Below are 19,256 nucleotides of genomic sequence, written 5' to 3' on the forward strand. Positions count from 1 at the left end.
AAGCGTTATACATACACCGTATCGTTAAAATAGCCATTAAAAATAATAAATAAAAATAAATTAAATAACTACTCTTATGTCTCTTTCAGTCAAATTGCGTTAACTCTGTGATGAAGAGCATACATCAATAATGTTTTGAATTGTTCTTAGTATGGCACTAATTCGAATATTTGGAGAAGATTTAATAACTAAATGGTAAAGCAAATTAATTAACATAATAATTATAAACAGTAGTTAAATACGCTTAACGTTTAAACACACATAAAGGTGTGTTTTAAACCCTTTCGGTTACTCAAACATTCCTCTCTATTTACAAATAATTACATAAATTTACCGCATAACAAGCGATATACAGTTAATTTAACCATAATACAGGAAGCATTAGTTTGGAACAGATATTTATACGACACAACCTACTTTACAACCTTGTTTTTCAAAATTACACGGAGCGTTGAGAATTGATTGTCTAATGAATACAGTAATCCTTAAGCATTTATTTCGAGAGAATAGCTAGTAATACAATAAAAGGCCTGCAACGCACTAGCGAGCCATGAGACACTAGAGTCTCCGTGGGCGGCGGTATCACTTAACACCAGATGAGCATCCTGCCCGTTTGCCTAATGTTCTAAAAAAAATATGTTGCCGGCATGATAAAAATAGTCGAATCCCAAAAACTTTTGTTTGTATGGAATCTCGTCGTTGGCCTTAAGGGCGGCTCAGCTCCGGCTGTTTTGGCGATTTTAACTCCTGTGGGACTCGGGCAGCACGTGTACTTATTGGTGTGACGGAAGTGTCACTCACACTTCCGTACGCAGTAAGAGAGAAGTAAATACCAAAAAGAGTACATCTTTATATAATTAAGTCTGGAAGAAACTGCCTTTAACACGACCGCATATTTATTAATTTTGTTATAAATAACATTGTGATGTTAATAGTGTTCATAATTATTATACAGCTACAATATAAGCCGGTTTCCCATAAGTCCCGCTACCTGCGGGAAAAGTGTACTACGTGTGCTGTAATATAAGTGCACATTAAACGTGTAACTCATGATTATAACTATTGACTTGAATCACGAATTTTACCCTTTTACTTGCAGTTTACCCTTCATATTATTTTTTTTTTCTTACTAGGGTCGCCAGGAAGAGATCGCTTGTTAGCGATAAGGCCGCCCATTGCAGCTCATACAATTTTAAATTATTTGTTTTTTTAATGTAACGAACTGTAAATAAATAAGTAAAATATTATATGTATATACATAAAATAGATACGAAATATATTGATTGCTGTTTCAAAACATTTAATATTATATTATTATAAACAAATTAAGCACTAATTTACCCTTATGTAAATAATTTGAGCAGTGAATTAGAGTGTCATTAAGCTTAATTCAAGTAGGACAAATCTTCAAGTCGTTAACATGGTCGAATGAAAACCAGAATGAAATTATATAGCGCGTTATTGAACCTATAATGATAGGCTAAAGGGACGGTCATAAGTAGGTACATGATTGAATGAATTGGGTTATTGATTTGCAAAATATGTATGTTGATAATCACCAAACTAAAGCAAAGGAACTTTTCATGGAGAAAAAATTTGATACATTTTACGGAAAATCCTAAAAATAAAGTTTTTATTTCGGAAACCGAACAGAGTCTATGCTACCCGCATATCAAAATGTTCAATATGTTGGCTGCTAGCAACTAAAATGGTAGGCGAAATAAAAAAATCATATTCAATCGAAGTTAGCGGGCAGCTAGTACTATTTATTTATTTCTTATGTATATGCATCAAGAATGACAACCGGTATCCAATTGTATAGACAAACACATCAGTGCAGATCAATTGGCGATCTCATTGTTACGACACATACAATAATAACTTATATAAATACAATGTACGTATAAAGATAATGAAAAGATTTTATCACAATCGCTTTTTGAATAGAATTTTAAATATGTTTAATCTATGTTTTAAATAAGAAAATTTGAATGTTAATAACGAATAAAGTCAAAAACTAAAAAATAAAAATTTCACCCAAAGCTGCAGGCCGCTAATAATAGAGGTTTGCGTAGTTGTAGGGAGTAATCTTTAGATCGACTCAACTGATTTTGAAAATTCATTTAACAATAGATAGATAAAGATATTAGATAAATAGATAGATAGATTTATTTTAAAGTATCACCAAACCAAATGCTACATAAATAACATGAAAAAAGCTTATCGCGGTTGTCGTACTTGCAAAATCGAAGAAAAATGTTTCTTACGAACGCTGCCTTAACTGTGAAAAGTAAATCATTGAGCTTGAAATGTCTACATAAAAGTCACCGACAGCATATACAGCTACATCTTTAACTTTTACATAAAAACATTTCCTCCGCCGAGTCTATCTGTCTGTGTCGGTAAACTTAAAAACTACTGCAGGGAATTTGTTGATTGATAAGGATGAGTTTATGTACAATTAAATAGAATTAAAAAATGAATAAAGATTTATGTTGGCGCTTTAGTGACCCCTGAGGAGGCTTTCCTCGTTGAACGAATGATGAGGAAATGAATGAGAATGATTGTTGATGAGGAAATTTAGCCAGGTACACTGCCATAGGAACCATATTTTTTTAATTATTAATTACTACTATAAATATAATAAGAGCAGTGTTGGCCTAGTGGCTTCAGCGTGCGACTCTCATACCTGAGGTCGTAGGTTCGAGTCCCGGCTGTGAACTAATGGACTTTCTTTATATATGCGTATTTAACATTTGTTCGAACGGTGAAGGAAAACATCGTGAGGAAACCGACATGTCTTAGACCCAAAAAGTCGACGACGTGTGTCAGGCACTGGAGGCTGATCACCTACTTGTCTATTAGATTAAAACATGATCATGAAAAAGATTCAGAAATCTGAGGCCAAGACCTAGAGGTTGTAGCGCCACTGATTTATGTTTTATACATATAATAAACATAAGAATATTGTCAATAATATTTATTTGTGTGCTGGAAATAAATAAAAAATCATTTAGTTTTGCATATATCAGACACTTGGGGTCAAACGAAAATCGACCAATTCTAGTCAAGACTAGTTCCTTATGAAGTTGACACTTGACAATGTTCAAGTCAAAATTGCGTCCTGAGATAGATGAAATACAAATCTCGTACATAGAAAAGTTATTTCGCCAACATCTGATAACATCTTAATGGTATAATGCTTTCACATATATCAATAGAGATTCTGATCGCTTATTTGTAAAACAATGTTGTTGTATCTTTATGTAAGATAAATAACGAAGCATGCTAGATTTTATGCCTATGGGGAAAAATTGTTGCTAAGAAACATTTATTATGGCTTAAAAGGAATATGTAACTATCGCACAAGGCTTCTATGATGGCTATGAAATGGTCAGTGCGATAGTGTTTTATTTTTTTTATTTTTATAATAACAATAATAATAATTTATTTATTGCACGAATATGGTATAAAATGTCAAGGTGGTACAATTGTCAGTCGTTCGCATATTCTGCCACACACAGTGGCGCGCAAATTTATCTTAGTTTAGATTTTACATTATTAGTCAGATTCATATCAATTAAGTCAATTATTATACATAATTAAATTTATATAAATTACCATGTCTCACACAAATAATCGTTTATTGAGTAGTACGTTTTTTCTAAAAGTAATGCACTAAGTCGCTTTTTAAAGATTCTTGTCGGAAGATCTTTAAGTTCTTTCGGTAATCTATTGTAAATTTTAATTGCCATACAGAAGGCGTTTTTCCGAAATAATTCTAAATTTATTTTTGGCACAGCCAATTTCTCCCCATGTCTATAGAACATACATACAAAAGTATAGAACACTTGATGTTAAGAGATACCGGTATTTACCAAATACATTAATTGACAAAAATTTCATTAACATATTAACACTTCCAAAATCAATTTAATACATCAATAAAAGTAACAATTTAAGTTCGTTTATCATATCAAACGGCTCTACGGGACAACGAAGATAAATGTAAAGATACTATATTTTGTTGTCGATATTATGACCAAAATTTTTTTTATTAATAAGCTAAAATTTAATGGCAACCATAATGTGATGAAGGGGAATGTTTTTATGAATATTTAACACTAAATTTTTTCACGATATTATAAAATACGTTTTGGATAACATTTCACAAACGAGTCTATGGGAAAACCAGGCAGTGTATTGTCGGTCCCTAAAAGCCTTTTTTAAATACTTGTAGATCATATTTTCTATTAGGAACAGAATTCACAGCTCGTTAGTTTGTAGAAGCAAATGCATAGTAATGCGAACCGTGGAAAAATACCCAGTTGGTGCGAATTAGTTGATGAAACATTAATAATTATTTAGATACTGATGCCAGATGTAGAAATCAATGTGGAAACCAGACGGCTATATAAGTCATTGGTAGAAAAGCTTTCGCAGAATCTGAATTGTAGATAGGGAACGGCACACGCGATCTGTAAATACTACTATCACGATAAAATGCTCAAGCGCAGACCAGGACTGGTATTTGCATATTTATTTTCGTATGATATATTTTTTTACTGGGAATCAAACTTCATATTCTTGTACTAAAATACGCAAATGTATACTGTAATAGAATATATAGGTAGGTGAAGGATTGATTGTTCGGTTGCGGGAATCTCAAGAACTACTTTTAAGTAAACAATAATGCTTCTCGACTGTTTATCGAGTATGGGTATAAGACAAATCAGAAACGCGGATGAAGCCACAGAGTACATGTAATATATATAAACATATATAAAATAAGGGTTTTAGTAAGTGTATTCTCAGCATAGAATCGTCATAACAAAACAGTTCGATATTCAAAACACTACTTTGTTTTATTGACGTAAGATAACTTAAAGATTTACTGATTAAAGTTTACTGTATAAAAACTGCGTCAGTGCACATACGTATTAAACTAAAGGGTATATCTTAACAAGGCCGCCAACGCACTCGCGAGCCCTCTGGCATTGAGAGTGTCCATGGGCGGCGGTATCACTTAACATCAGGTGAGCCTCCTGCCCGTTTGTCCCCTGTTCTATAAAAAAAAATCAGTTGAAAATCAAGATGTCATTATGTAATAATCAATAGTGTAAGTTAAATGCCTCGAGCAACTCCTGTGAACGTGGGTCTTACTTTTTTATTTTTGCAGACGTATAAGTTACCTGTGGTTTTAAATTGGAGGCTTGTGCCTAACCAGTTATTCAATGCAATTTGGTTGGCGGGAGGTCCACACATATGTATTGTAATTAACTGACATTGTATTGGCAATACTATTTAAAATTAACCTGACGTTAAGTGATACCTCCGCCCATGGACACTCTCGATGTCAGAAGGCTCGCAAGTGCGTTGCCGGCTTTTAAGAATTGGTACGCTCTTTTCTTGAAGGTCAAATTGGTTTGGAATTTATTTTTTACATTCATAACCTACAGTTATGTTATTCATGCCAGTAATAAAAAAAAAAAAGGTTTTGTTGCAGTGTACTTTTAACGTTGGCAGAGGGACCAACCTTTTTAAATCGCTGTATTGCGATACTTATTCGTTGATGGAGGAAAGCATTAGCTCTCAGCGAAAAGATATCTTAAATTTCTATTTAAAAAGAGAGACTATATAGAGAGGAGTTATTGATAGCTTAAAAAGGTTTTAGATTAAAATAAATTCCTTTTTAATCTTTTTACGAATACTGATTATATGTATATGTGTGTCATAAATATGAAAATAACACATTCAATATAGCTATCACAGTCCTGTCATTACTACCGATATGGTAATAATTATCATAATTTTCCGTAAACGAAATAAATTTATGTTTCACAATGACATACCATTTATGCAAATTATGTTGTGTATTAAGTGAATTAATGCATATAAGGTAATACCAAAACACGTAATATGATTTTAATTATAATTGCTTTTTTTAAATTATGATTGGAATAATTGCCTGGAAGAGATCGCTTGTTAGCGATAAGGCCGCCCGTTGCATCCCTTGTAATTTATATGTATTGTGTTATTTGTGTTTATTTCTAGCAACGAATTGTGAATAAATAAATAAATAAATAAAATAATGTAAAATAAAAAAAATAAATAAATAAATCAGTGGCGCTTGTACGTCTTTAAGTCTTGGCCTCAGATTTCTGAATCTGTTACATGATCATTAAATCTAATAGGCAAGAAGGTGATCAGCCTCCAGTGCCTGACACACGTCGTCGACTTTTTGGGTCTAAGACATGTCGGTTTCCTCACGATGTTTTCCGTCACCGTTCGAGCAAATGTTAAATACGCACATAGAAAGAAAGTCCATTGGTGCACAGCCGGGGATCGAACCTACGACCTCAGGTATAAGAGCCGTACGCTCAAGCCACTAGGCCAACACTGCTCAAATGTAAAATGATCATATTTAAATAATAAAAGAGGTTTTACCATTTTCATTTCATTTAATATATTTTTAATCATATGTCATTATATTTTTTATGATATATATATTTATTTATTCGCTATTATTAATAAGTATTTACACAAAACATATATATTAATTAAAAACATATACAAAAATTAAAAATTTCTTCAATATACTATTTGTGTTTAAGTTTAGGATAGCTATAAATATGACTTTATATGCTTAAATATGTTTAAAAAGTTAGTCTATTAAATCAAAAAAATTCATGATAAAACTTCGCAGAAAACAGATTAAAATTCACTTAAATCCCGCGATAAATCATTCGTCTGGTTGGCTTAAAATTTTTGGATTTATAACAAAACTTTATTACAATGCACAAGTTATAAGAGACGCATTTGTTACTGAAACTAAACGTTAAATATCAAAGGCTGATGCCAGTAAAATGAAGATTTAGAAGATTCCTACCGCGTGATTACAATTTCTACTTCAATGTTAAATTTTCATACAACGAATCACGGTACTTCTGTTCTGTTATCGACATGAGAAACTTGTTATGACGTCGTGAGGATGGAGGAGGTGTTTTGAACACACCCATTAACATGGGTGTCCAAGGACTGCGGCAACTGCACTCATACATCATAAAACACAAAACATTTCGTTCTGGTAGATTTAAATGTATAAAGAACAAAAAGGTAAATATGACGCTTTAAGATTGAAGATAAGACCTAGACATTTAATATAGCAAAGTACATTCGGCATCTACTTTTATTTTTACTTATCATTACTTCGCTAAGAACATTAAGATTGACTTTAGAGATGCCGCATAATTTCAAAAATAGAATGCAATTTTGCATACATGGATGTAGATTAACCTATTGTAAAAGTAATACATAAGTTTTGTTATCTATTGCATTAAATGTATGATATATTAATTAATTATGCAGAAAATATTTTAAACACGAAATTTTGCTCTCAATAATATATAACAGTAAAATATGTACCCTTCCCAGTTATCAAAACGCGTCAAAACAAGTAGTACTTTTCACCACACTTTTAAACCAAATTTTATCGTTTCCGATACCCCGGTAGTTTAGTGGTTTTCTGGTTAATGAAACCTAACATTTCCCTTTCCGTGTGACATAAAATCTATCGGCAAGTCCGACATATCCTGTGTTATGGAACGAACATCAGAAATTTTGTACTGTATGCACGAAGCCAGTGATAACTGTCTAAAAACTTTATCTTTAGACGTATTGACGTTTCAGAAGTATGGAGTAGATTTACTACGTTTACTAAAAAAAATTTCACCATACTGAACTTAGGTAGTATGCTTGGTTATTATAGACATATGTAAGCAGTATTCAATATTAAGATACTGTTGGAAATCTGTTTTTGTACTTTCCATATTGCGTCTTTAATCCGGTAATTATATTTCCTAAAAGTACGGCAACCTTGTCAACAACTGTATAAATAATTTAAATAAAAGTATAAAGTGTAATTGCTGTATTGATTTATTTATTTGTTAAGATAAAATAATCCATCATTATGTTAGTATAAACTTACACACTAGTGTTAGTATATTATTTTAAAAAAGCTAAACATTATAAAATAAAAACATAAAACCTCATCAAGAAGTCTATCATACTCCTGTACCGACAAGTCTACGCACAAAATACCTCATGATAGGCGAAGACAGGTCATCTGCCACAGTCTTCAAGATGCTGTTCAGACCGCCCCGTATCCAGCTCAACATCGATCCTGTTTTAATCTTAATAGTAGGCCAGAAATAATTTGTATGGGCTTGGGCGAGCATATTCGAAGCACTACAAAAACGACAAGTCAAACAACAGTCCTAAGAGCATCCTAATTATTTGTCGATATATTCTTGAGAAATAAAAATATTACAAAATATGTACGTAATGGACCTAAAGAACCAATATAGTCTATAGTAATATGCAAGAAGCCTTCGTGTTCATTGTTCCAATACGTGACCACGTCCTTGCGAGGCCGACTGGTATTGTCTGAATGACATGCGCGTAGGCAACTTTAACAAGAGGATTAAGATTAACGTATCGAATTTAACCTGCTATGAATAGAAAAACATTTAACCTTGTTATTATGAAAGCTGTATTTTTAGTTACGATGCCTCACTTGTTTTTTTTTTTCAATGGAAAAATCAAATTCATTATCTTTAATGCTGGATTTAGAGCGTTAAAAAAAATTGTCGTCTTGGTAATTAAACTGCGAATCGGACAACATCTATTTTTCATTCCCGTAAATGGTAAGGGTTGTCCTAAATTATTTTTTCAATTAATTTTTTCAAACGAGCCTGCGGGACGCCCAAAAAGGCAGTCATCGCCCATTTTTAACTATATACTGCTTTACATGTATAACTAATATATTTTTACATTGCATAAGTTATATTAATTAAAAAATAAACTATATCGCTCAATGAAATAAATATATTTCAGATACGAATGGAAATGTACTTTTAAAGGCGTCGGCTAGTGATCGTGAGTCGTGCAATTCGTACTTTATATAGGTACAAGGCCGTTTCGTTAAGTTACTCAACCAAAACCTTATCTTCATTAATTACCAGGTAATGCTGATGATTTCAAAAATTAAACATTAATAAAGCCGTAAAAATCCTTCAACTGTTTTATTACTATTGTGTCTTAGTGGTTGGTGGCATGGTGTTTGAAGCGGAAAAAAATTTAATGGAACATCGTGTGTATGACCCATGCCATAAGAGACTATTAGAAAATATTGGTATGAGAATAAATTTAGTATTTTCAAATAATTGCCGTTTGGTGTTGCATACTGAGACAAATCAAACTACAGTAGAACTCCAATTATCCGAATTAATGGGGACCGGGACCCATTCGGATAATCAAATATTCGGATAATCGGATTTTTTTTTTAAATTGCCATTGGAGAGAATAAAAGCTACGTTTTGATATTGCACTATTTTTTTTTTGAATTAAATGAAAGAAACATAGTGTACACAATGTAGGCACAACGGCAAGTTAAGACAAGTCAAGTCAACACTTGACGCGCAAACACTGGCTTCGCGGGGGGAAGAATAATAGCGCACTTAGACTTTTTTTGGACAATTTTTTGTGATTCGGATAATCGGCGATTCGGATAGTCGGAGTTCGGATAATTGGAGTTCTACTGTATTCAGTTTCTATTTATCTGGATATTCAGTTACTCAGCCATCATACGCCTTTAAGTATATTCAGTTGCTGTTTGATGATTTGCTTTTATAAAGAGTACCGAGAGTTTTTTACGCCGGCTTTTTCTCTCGGCCTACACCTCCTGTGTTCTTTGCCGATGAGTAGGGATGCCTACAGGTTCAAATTTATAGACGTGGAATAAGTGATACCTGTCTATCTTCTGTTCCATAATAAACATTAACAAACAACAGTATTTCATTTTATTTTATTTTTTCCGTATACGATTGAAATCGATTTTAATTTAGTTTTATATTTTATTTTTATTTTTTATCCCTTCTTTTTTTTGGTTTGCTTATAAATGCTTGTTTAGAAGTATAACTGATAATTAATTATAATTCTTGCTGTTTTAGAGCCTAAAATAAAAGCTCAAAGCTTCAAAAAAGCTTTAGGAGCTACCTCAAGTTGCTGATCACAGTTGCGAACATCCATACCCAAGAATGACGTACGATCTTCATCAAAGATCTCCTAGAACCTACAAAAACACTTAGCGGTAGCCATACCCACGTCAACGCAGGTTACGTCCTTACAAGGCCGTCTTGCGTTGTGGGTGGAAACTGGTTGCGCACTGTACGGTATAGAATATCATTATGGATACTCGTGAGAAAGTTGTCTGTGATTTTTTGCTTTGAATTATTTTGTTATCGTACAGGTTACATAGTTTAGGTTGTATTAATGTTTTATGAGGTATTAATAGAACTAATGATTGCAATTTATGTCTGTTGGCTTATTTTATAAAAGACACATGTATGTGAATATATTAACTTTTTTAGGATTACATTAGGACACAGAGTTTAATAATTCATTAAACACACGATAAATAAACATTATGTGATAGGGAAACAAGTCTAGAGTACCAAACAAAGTTTGGAGGTAGTATTTCCGAAGTAAGATTTCCTCTGCAACAGTTCGCAAAAGAAAAACCTAATATATATACATATATAATAATTTTTGTTATTTTAAAGTTTTTTTTAGATTAAATCCGGCCTTTGCCTTATATCTTTTGTAACTGTTTTTTTTATTTTTGTTATGTGTGTTTTTGTATAAGGCAATAAAGGATAAATAAATACTATTCAACGATACATATAGGTCTCTAAAAACAGCTTTTCTGGACTGTACAGGGCAAACATGATTGATTATTGATTAGAGATTAATCTTGCAACGCACCTACTAAAAATAGGTGTCTATGACGATGATGACTGCCCTTTTTGGGCGTCCCGCAGCCTCTTGCCCCCCTATTATATAAAAAAATCAAACAGGGCATAATAATAAGTTACTATAAAATATTACTTACCAAGGCCGCATATCAGATAAGTAGGCGGTGGTTTGAGGACGGATCGGGAGTATGCTCCACGGACGGTTTCTAATGCCCGGGGTGCACCTGCCACCAACAACACCCCGGGTGCCACGTACCCCGCATACCGGAGTTCCGCCGTGGCCGCAGCGAGGGCACCAGCCCACCAACATTTCGCATTCGCCGCGAGGAAGCTCTGAAAAAGACAATATTCTTATTTATTTATTTATATTGTACACCTACAGCTAACACAAAATACATATAATAGCAAACAAATACACCGAGAACATAGCCACAGATGGAATACATGATACATTATAATAAAAAGATTTACAAAAGGGAACAAACAAACAAAGTATTTAATACAATTAACTGATTAAATTTAATTAATTAATTAAATTTAGTCTTATTATAATATTTAATTTAAAAAAGTTTTGGTGATAATGTACGATTCAAAGATTCCAACTGTATATGATGCATACAATAGTTTATTTTTTGTATAGTTTATGTAATGATTGTCCTTAGATGTTATATTGTAATATTCAAGTGTATTATAAAAATCGTAATAAAGAAGGATAATTGATCATTACTTCTGTTACGGTTATATAGATATAAAAAATGTAGTGAAATGTATCACATAACAATCTATGAATGTCTAAAAATCATTTTTTCAATTATCTATTTTAGTTAATATTTGTCTGGCCCAACCTTCACAACATATATATTTAAATGATACACATTTTTAATAGGTTTCACTTTTCATATTGAAAAGTATAGACTCAGGAATTCATTTCGATTTCGGAAGTTCCAAATAAGGAGTTGGAATGTTGAACTAGTTCCACGACTGGAAATACGAATGCGTATTTTAAGGTTTATTACTGAATCCGCCACCGCAGTAACTTTGGCACATAGGGTAATCAAATCAGTATTTCCGATGTATTTTATTGAACAAAACTGTTTTACTAGCTCTAAAAATATTTACTCACATGTGAGTACAAAATAAATTTAATGGCGCAAATTTCTGTATTTGTATCATGATTATTTGTCAATCTAGTAGGCAAATAGGTAGTCAGCCTACGGTGTACGCCGTTGATGTTTTGGGTCTAAATTTTTCCTTTACCGTTCGAGCGAATGTTAAATACGCACATAGAATTTTTTTTTTTTTTTTTTTTGAATGGAATCTCGCTGTTGGCCTGAAGGGCCTTTACAGCTCAGCACGGGCTTTAGCTCAGCACGGGCTTTCGCACATAGAAAGAAAGTCTATTGGTGTACAGCTAGGGATCGAAGCTACGACCTCAGGTAAAATATCGAAAAAAAAGTTTCATACAATTCCTGCATCTTCCTTAAATGGTCCAATATAGATCACATAATCCAAAGTTCACCAAACCAATTCAAAAATACTGCTGGATCGCGATTTCTACTCGGCTATCGTGACAGCTGTCTCAAATGTAGTATGCCTCACATACGAGTAGGTAGGCGTATCTCGCATAATTTGTAAAACTTAGTGAATCACAAATTTCCATCTTACGCCCGTAATTGATTTGTTCGGTGCATGCAAAGGACGCGGTGGCATTTGTTAGGCCAAGTTTCGAAATTCGAAATGCCAAACGAGATCATGTCAAGGCAACTCGTACAGAGAAATGCTCGCTTTCATTATTCATCTTAAACATACTATATGTCATAAACATAGCTTCCGTCCGCAACTTCGCCCGTGTTTTGTATTGTAAGTTGTTAGTTTCAATATTACGTTTAAAGAACTTACAAAAAAAAATTATTAGTTAGAGGGCCGTTCAAGATTTACGTAAGAACTTTTGGGGGAAAGGTGGGTCTTTGATTTTCTTATTTGGTGATTACGTCAACAGTAATTATTTCCTTTCATAAAAATACTATACATTGTCTTTGCTTGAAAACGAAATGCATTTTCGAGGATTCTTACAAACAATTAATTCATTTATGCACTATTCTTTTTGCGAGCTTTGCTGATTTTTGCTGACGAGAGTAAATTAAGTACCTAATAAATCTGACTGTCTGTCCATAATAGTTAAGTATGTTTTTTTTTATATGACGACTGAACGACACATTAGACTAAAAGAACGTTTACATACTGAAGTTGTGATATTTAAAGACTAATGAGATATTAAATTTAACTCAACAACGCTAGTAAGCTACTCACAACATTACTGAGCTTTTTTATCATCAAGTGGCCTACAAATTATGTCATTTCATTACTTACTAATCAGTAAACCCTCAAGTTTATATACATAAGTCAGTATTATTAAATTAAGCTGTAAATTTCGACTTCAAATTTGGATGTAAATTTGCATGTAAATAGTACATATATCACAATAACAGCGCCGAGTTAACGATTCTTTATAATCATAAATATTTAAATAATTCACTTAATAACTATAGAAAACTAAGGCATGATTACTGTTTAATATCAATATGGGCCAGTAAAAAATACACCTTTTTCTATGCATCGCGGACACCTATACAGTCTAAATCTAAGATAAGATGATAAGATAATTGTAACTACATCGAATGGACTACTCATATTTGGTCGTAAAAACCGATAGTCATACGTTGTTATTAAGAAATTCAATAGAATTTAGCCTGTACCTTTGATTTTGGTCAATATAACATACCGGATGTTGTTCTAAACGATGTGGTCGTAAACGAATATGACTGTACATATATACATTTGCACGAATGCGGTCATTCACATTTCGCACCGGCATAGTTCACAAAACTTGCCGTAAAAAACATGTCTAACTAACCAGAACTATCCATAGAGACATTAGTATATAACTGTACAATTTATGTATCGCGAATTTTATGATCGCTTAGCAAATTTAATGTTATTTACATTTCATGGTAACAGAATAAATTGGGTTTTCGTATCACAAAGGTTCAGTGATCGATACACACTTGATTCTTGATATAAGTAATAATCTGCGATGTAGGAAAAAAGTTGCGTTTCAAAATGAAAAGCAATGGATGACTTGACTTAATTTTTCGTCATAATCTTCAGTAATAATTGAAAACAGAATGTTATGAAATTTACTGTTAAGTTTGTTATGTCCTGGGACATAGGCTGGTGGTCCCAAAATCTTAAACATGATAATGAATTGTTATAATAGTAATATAATACGCACATTCATTTACAATAAATGTTTTAGTTCATAAATAAAATTACTGTCGGTTGTGTCAATTCACAAGTGACCTTAACAAATGTGGAACCACTGAAATACTTTCGAACCAATTCGACTTATGGTCTTTCAAGAGAAAAGAGCGGACTTATTCCTAAAAGGCCGTCAACGCACTCGCGAAATTTCGCTTTTTTCGTAGGATTACTTAAGATCAGTTGAGCGCCCTGTCCTTTTACTCCGTTTTCTATTAAAAAAACTAGAAAAAAAATAGCCATATAAAAGTCTATATGTATCAGATAATCAACTACTTGTGTTTCCATGACCTATTGAGAGACTACAAGCATATCTATGGTTTGTATCAATAGGACGGAATCAGGCCTTTTGAGATTGTGCGTATCAATGGAAGATCACTTACTTATGACTTTTCCGTATGTATTGCCATATTGAGCGGTTTTTAATAAGACAAACGAAACTAACGGACACCCAAAAAGGGTAGTCATCGCAACCTAGAGACACCTATTAATTAAACAATTAGCCATTAAACAGTTGGGGGCCGTATCTCCCAGAGACCAATTTCATTATTTATAAGTCTCTGACTTTTTTGCGTTATAAGAATGTATTATCAATGGTGCATATCATTTCTTTATAGACACAGGGACTCACACGGGAATGTTCACTTACCGTGAACATAAACATGGGTTGAAATAACGTACTTCTAATATACGTCTTTTGTTAGAAAAATTTAAATCGAATAATACAGGAACGAAAAATACGCCTTATTGTAGAAATGTCATAAAACTACTTCAAAAAACTAATATAAATAATTGGGCGAAATAAAGTGCAGAAGTATCCCTTAAATAACTTGGTTTCAGTGTCTGATTACGAAATTACCAGAAACAGACGAGAGTGCCATAAAATAGAAATTAGTTAATTAAATAGAATAAGTATCAAACTGAGCAGTCTTAGTCTAGTGGCTTTAGCGTGCAACTCTTATCTCTGAGGTCGTAGGTTCGATCCCCAGCTGTACACAAATGGACTTTCTATGTGCGCATTTAACAATCGCTCGAACGCTGAAGGATGAAATCGTAAGGAAATCGGCTTGTCTTAGATCCAAAGGTGTGTGTCATGCAAGGAGACTGATCTTCTACTTGCCTATTAATCATGAAACAGATACAGAAATCTGAGGCCCAGGTCTAAAAAGATTTTTCTTGCAATCAAATTACATATTGTTATTACAATGTATTTGTAGTTCGAATAAAATTAGCACGAATGTATCAACTATTTTATCTTCGTATGAACAGAGAAATGTAGCTCAGATAACAATCAGTTCTCACATTTAGTTCCGTGATTAAATTAATTAATCGTATTGTTGTTTGGCTGTTTGCATTAATTACGTGTATGTTCGTTTGACCTCTGCGTGGGAATGGAAAAGAAAATGTCGATTTTCTTTCCATTTAAATATCGTAGGCATCTTTTGTTGAAGATAACTTTGTTATTGTTCTTAATCGGAGTATAATTTAATTATAATTCACAAAACAGCTATGAAAAACAATGATTTTTATTGCATTTTAAATAAAAATAGGGCACAGATCATCAGATTTTAATTTCATCAATACTTAAAATATTCACTGAATAAATGCAGCCCATTTGCAGCGGGATACATTTAAGGCAGACATAACAATATTGATCTTCGAAATATACAAACATATATACGTACTAAATAAATGTACCACAAAATTTGAGGAAGGATATTTTTATTCATATTACTTTTGAACGTGTTATAAAATGTTATAGCAAGCAGTTTACAAAAAACAATTGAACCTTCTTCTTAGGTCAATTTTGTAACTCAAATTTGTTACGAAACCTTTATCAAACTGTATTATATTAATAAGATAGTAATAGATATAAAATGATAGTCATATAACATGTGAACTAATACACAATTTCACTCTATTGAAATTTATGTTCGTTTTCTATTAAGTAAAATGATCCGTGCACTACCAATTGCTACAAACCTGACCCTTAGTTCAATAAACGAATTTATATTTGACGTTAACCAGCAATTTTGTTTACAATTGCTTTTATCAACAAATGCCAAATACACACACACACACAAATATTTGGACTTCTTTTGTTATTTGAAATTTTAGAATAACTTTTACGACTGTTACATTAGCTATTGTGTATTGCAAGTATCCAAGGATATGGTATAATTAAAATGATTATTTAGAAAGTGGTAAAAAGAAATTGATCTAAATATGGTAAGAAGTGCAATATAGAACAAAGCAAATCAATCAATACTTATGTAAAAAGTAAAAGGAACAATATTGAAAAAGGTCACACAAAAAATTCGCATATAAATCACGATAATTTCAGATCAGTTAGTACAAAAATTAGGGATTTGATGTGGACAAGTAATGCTTGTACAGTAGTTAATTAAAGCATATACTTATTTTAAATTAAGAATTATAAGTCGTCTTTGGACAGAGGGCTCAAAACATTTAATGAAACATTGACTGAATTGATTACTGAAACCTAATGTAATATTTGTATGTATAAAAATACGTAATTGTTTACACATATAAACTCTACAAATTGAAATTGCCTAGCAAAGAGCAATAAACTTAAGCATATTTCATGTACCAATCATGTGAATGATTGAACAATACTCGCGGATTTTGCATACAATCACGTATAGCGGAGGCTAAATGTTCCTTGCTATGGGAATTTCCGTGGGAAATGGGAACTTAAATAGCCACTTGTATTGCAACCTGTGTTATATACACTTATGATTGGTGTTTCTTTTTACAGAACGTGAATATTATGCAGTGTTGGTATAAAGGTTACAGCGTGCGACTCTCATCGATGGGGTCGTAGATTCGATGCTCGGCTGTGCACCGATGGACTTTACAGAAAGTCCATATATATAGATATATGCTCATTTAACACTCGCACAGACAGAGAAGGACAACATCGTGAGGAAAACAGAATTTCTTAGATTTAAAAACTCCATGACGGCCAAGCTTCTGCACTCCCTGTGGGTTCCATTAAAACCTCCTTGGTGATACAATTAAAATATCTTCTCAGTATATGGCCTATCCATTTACACTTGCGTCGCTTAATCTTCTGGCTTATAGGGTTTTTTCGCAAAGCTTCCAAATTTACATAATTAAAGATCTTCTCGGACACCAAACTGCATCAATCAATCTTTGGTTTCAAATAACTATTCAACCCTACTTCAAAGATATAACGCTAAGAAAAAGAGTACAAGGTTATGCAGTCCATAATAATGGGCAATTGCGGAAAACCTGGATGGTATCGGCTAAACATTGTGCAAGAATAGTTTGTATTGGCCATGGATAAAAGAGATTGACTTCCGACGAATCCTAAAACTCAAAAACGTTGAATAACGAATTTATTAAAATAAATATTCCCTTCCATATTTAAAAATTTCTATTTATAAAATTTTAAATGGCATGTATCAAACTCCTAGCATATCTGGAGTCTTATATAGACAAAAACTGTAAACCAGATTACTACATATGTTCTTACATCATGAATGAAGTGAAAGCATCAATGAACCATACAATCAATGAAACTTAAATAATATAGAAATCAACGGATATAATTTCACGTTTGTTCTTATGTGGTATTGTATTGGATACATGTTTCATTTTCTCAATGCTTGCGTGAGAGCATTAGATGTGGACTTTATTAATACTTATATAATGTATACAATGAACCTATATGAAACAATACAGGTTTGTTGTATTTCTCATATTTTATTTCTAGAATCACCATTTTCTTAGACACCCAGGCCTGTCTTTAAGTTCAGTCTACGAAAGGCTGTCACCACTAAATCAAAGCACGAAAAATATGGAAAAAGAATGCTTTAAAGCGACTGAATCTTAGCATTTTTTCTTCTACCTGGAGTCGTTAGTTACGTTGTGAGATCCTACTGAAATGACCCTTTCTGACCCTGAATTTTATCTCAATTCATATTCTCAGACATACACTATACATGCATAAAAACATTATATTATTTGATGAACTTAATGAATAGACAGTATTCTGAGAATATACTCCAAATTCTAAATATAGTTCATATTTATTACATCATTTGACTTGACATTTCGAGTGCTTTTCAGCAATTGTGCACATATAGTTGATATATAGCTATTTAATATAAGTCTTAAAATTTTCACGTATCTGCAATATTCGGGTGGATTTTTACGAAAATTTGTTAATCATTAGGTCATTATTATCATGAAGTCATTACCATCTATAGTAGCAATAGTCCTCGTATTATTTTGTATAAGCGAGGTGTGCAGACTGCAGTCAACCTTGAGCGCGTGTTAAAGCAATTTAATAATTCCAAATTCAAATATGTCATAATATTTGAATTTGGAATTATTAAGGCAGGTGTATGTTTCTTAGGAAATACTTTCCATGAATCGCATTCTAATTTCGTTATCAAATATCTATTCGTATTAGGTATCCAAGTAATATTTGCTCATGTTTAGCTCTCGTTAGTACAAAATATCTAGATAGCAATATCTCGCTGATATTTCGAACGATTTCCTGTTGATATAATTGATACGATACAAAGATAGCTGGGTCATAGGCCAGTTGTATAATCAATAAAATAATTATTGTGACATATAGAATTTCATTATTGTGTTAATAGATTTTGAAACTTACTTTCATGTGACCCACTTACTTTTAGGTATTTATTTTTATTGTTGACGGTAATCACTAGGGTAGGTGCAAAGATATTTCTGCGTCTGTTTTGTTGATTTAGACAAGACAGTTGGCATATAAATAGTCTGTGGTTAACTTACTTGGGCTAAAGACTTTTAAAGATCTTAAAAATGCACTCTTTATAAATCAATTAATTTGTTATTAATAGTGTTATTTTGCTTACCTCTTTGTGTGTTGAAAAATGTTTAATTCAATATTAAACCAACTATATATGTACTTGTATTTGTAACACAAATAAGTGAACCCCGCTAACTTTTCCATTCATTCAATAATCCTAACTATATTTATTTCCAAAATATTAAAAAACCGTACAATGTTAATATTATATAAACATATGTATAAATACACTGCCAAAAGTACCAAACTTTAAGAATATTGTAAATACTGTATGGTTG

At 32.4% G+C, this 19,256-nt stretch overlaps 1 protein-coding gene across 1 annotated transcript in view; it reads right to left on the reverse strand.

Annotated features, from left to right (window-relative positions):
- The window catches only part of LOC110993509 (uncharacterized protein DDB_G0287625), a 158,228-nt gene that overhangs the window by 57,305 nt on the left and 81,667 nt on the right, over positions 1-19,256 (reverse strand). The window contains exon 3 of the mRNA XM_022259797.2: positions 10,952-11,147. Coding sequence (XP_022115489.2) covers positions 10,952-11,147 — 196 coding nt within the window. The remainder of the gene's footprint in view (positions 1-10,951; positions 11,148-19,256) is intronic.

Source organism: Pieris rapae, chromosome 19 (assembly GCF_905147795.1).
Source record: "Pieris rapae chromosome 19, ilPieRapa1.1, whole genome shotgun sequence".
NCBI classification, from domain to species: Eukaryota; Metazoa; Arthropoda; class Insecta; order Lepidoptera; family Pieridae; genus Pieris; species Pieris rapae.